We start from the raw sequence: 211 nt of genomic DNA, 5'->3' as shown, positions 1-211 counted from the left end.
TGTTGACTTGATAAATAACTGAAACTCACAGAATTCAGAATTAACCTTTTTTTATCGCTGCCGCCCACAGATGCGTCTCTTCGTTTCGGTCGTGTGGGTGGCGGTGGTGTGCACAGCTGAACCAAGCATGCCGAGATCATCAAATGTTCAGGTAATTTATTTATGTAGAAGAGGTAAAATCTATTTGCATTTTGATACTTTTTGCGAAAAC

General features: G+C 40.3%; 1 protein-coding gene across 1 annotated transcript in view; it reads left to right on the top strand.

The window, feature by feature from the left end:
• LOC119594162 overlaps nucleotides 1–211 on the top strand; it is an 11,585-nt gene that overhangs the window by 1,864 nt on the left and 9,510 nt on the right. The window contains exon 2 of the mRNA XM_037943233.1: nucleotides 71–151. Within this exon, the coding sequence (XP_037799161.1) occupies nucleotides 71–151 (81 nt within the window). The remainder of the gene's footprint in view (nucleotides 1–70; nucleotides 152–211) is intronic.

The sequence above is a fragment of the Penaeus monodon genome, chromosome 33, assembly GCF_015228065.2.
Source record: "Penaeus monodon isolate SGIC_2016 chromosome 33, NSTDA_Pmon_1, whole genome shotgun sequence".
NCBI classification, from domain to species: domain Eukaryota; kingdom Metazoa; phylum Arthropoda; class Malacostraca; order Decapoda; family Penaeidae; genus Penaeus; species Penaeus monodon.
The sequence above is the reverse complement of the archived record's forward strand: the minus strand, read 5'-3'. Positions and strand labels throughout refer to the sequence as shown.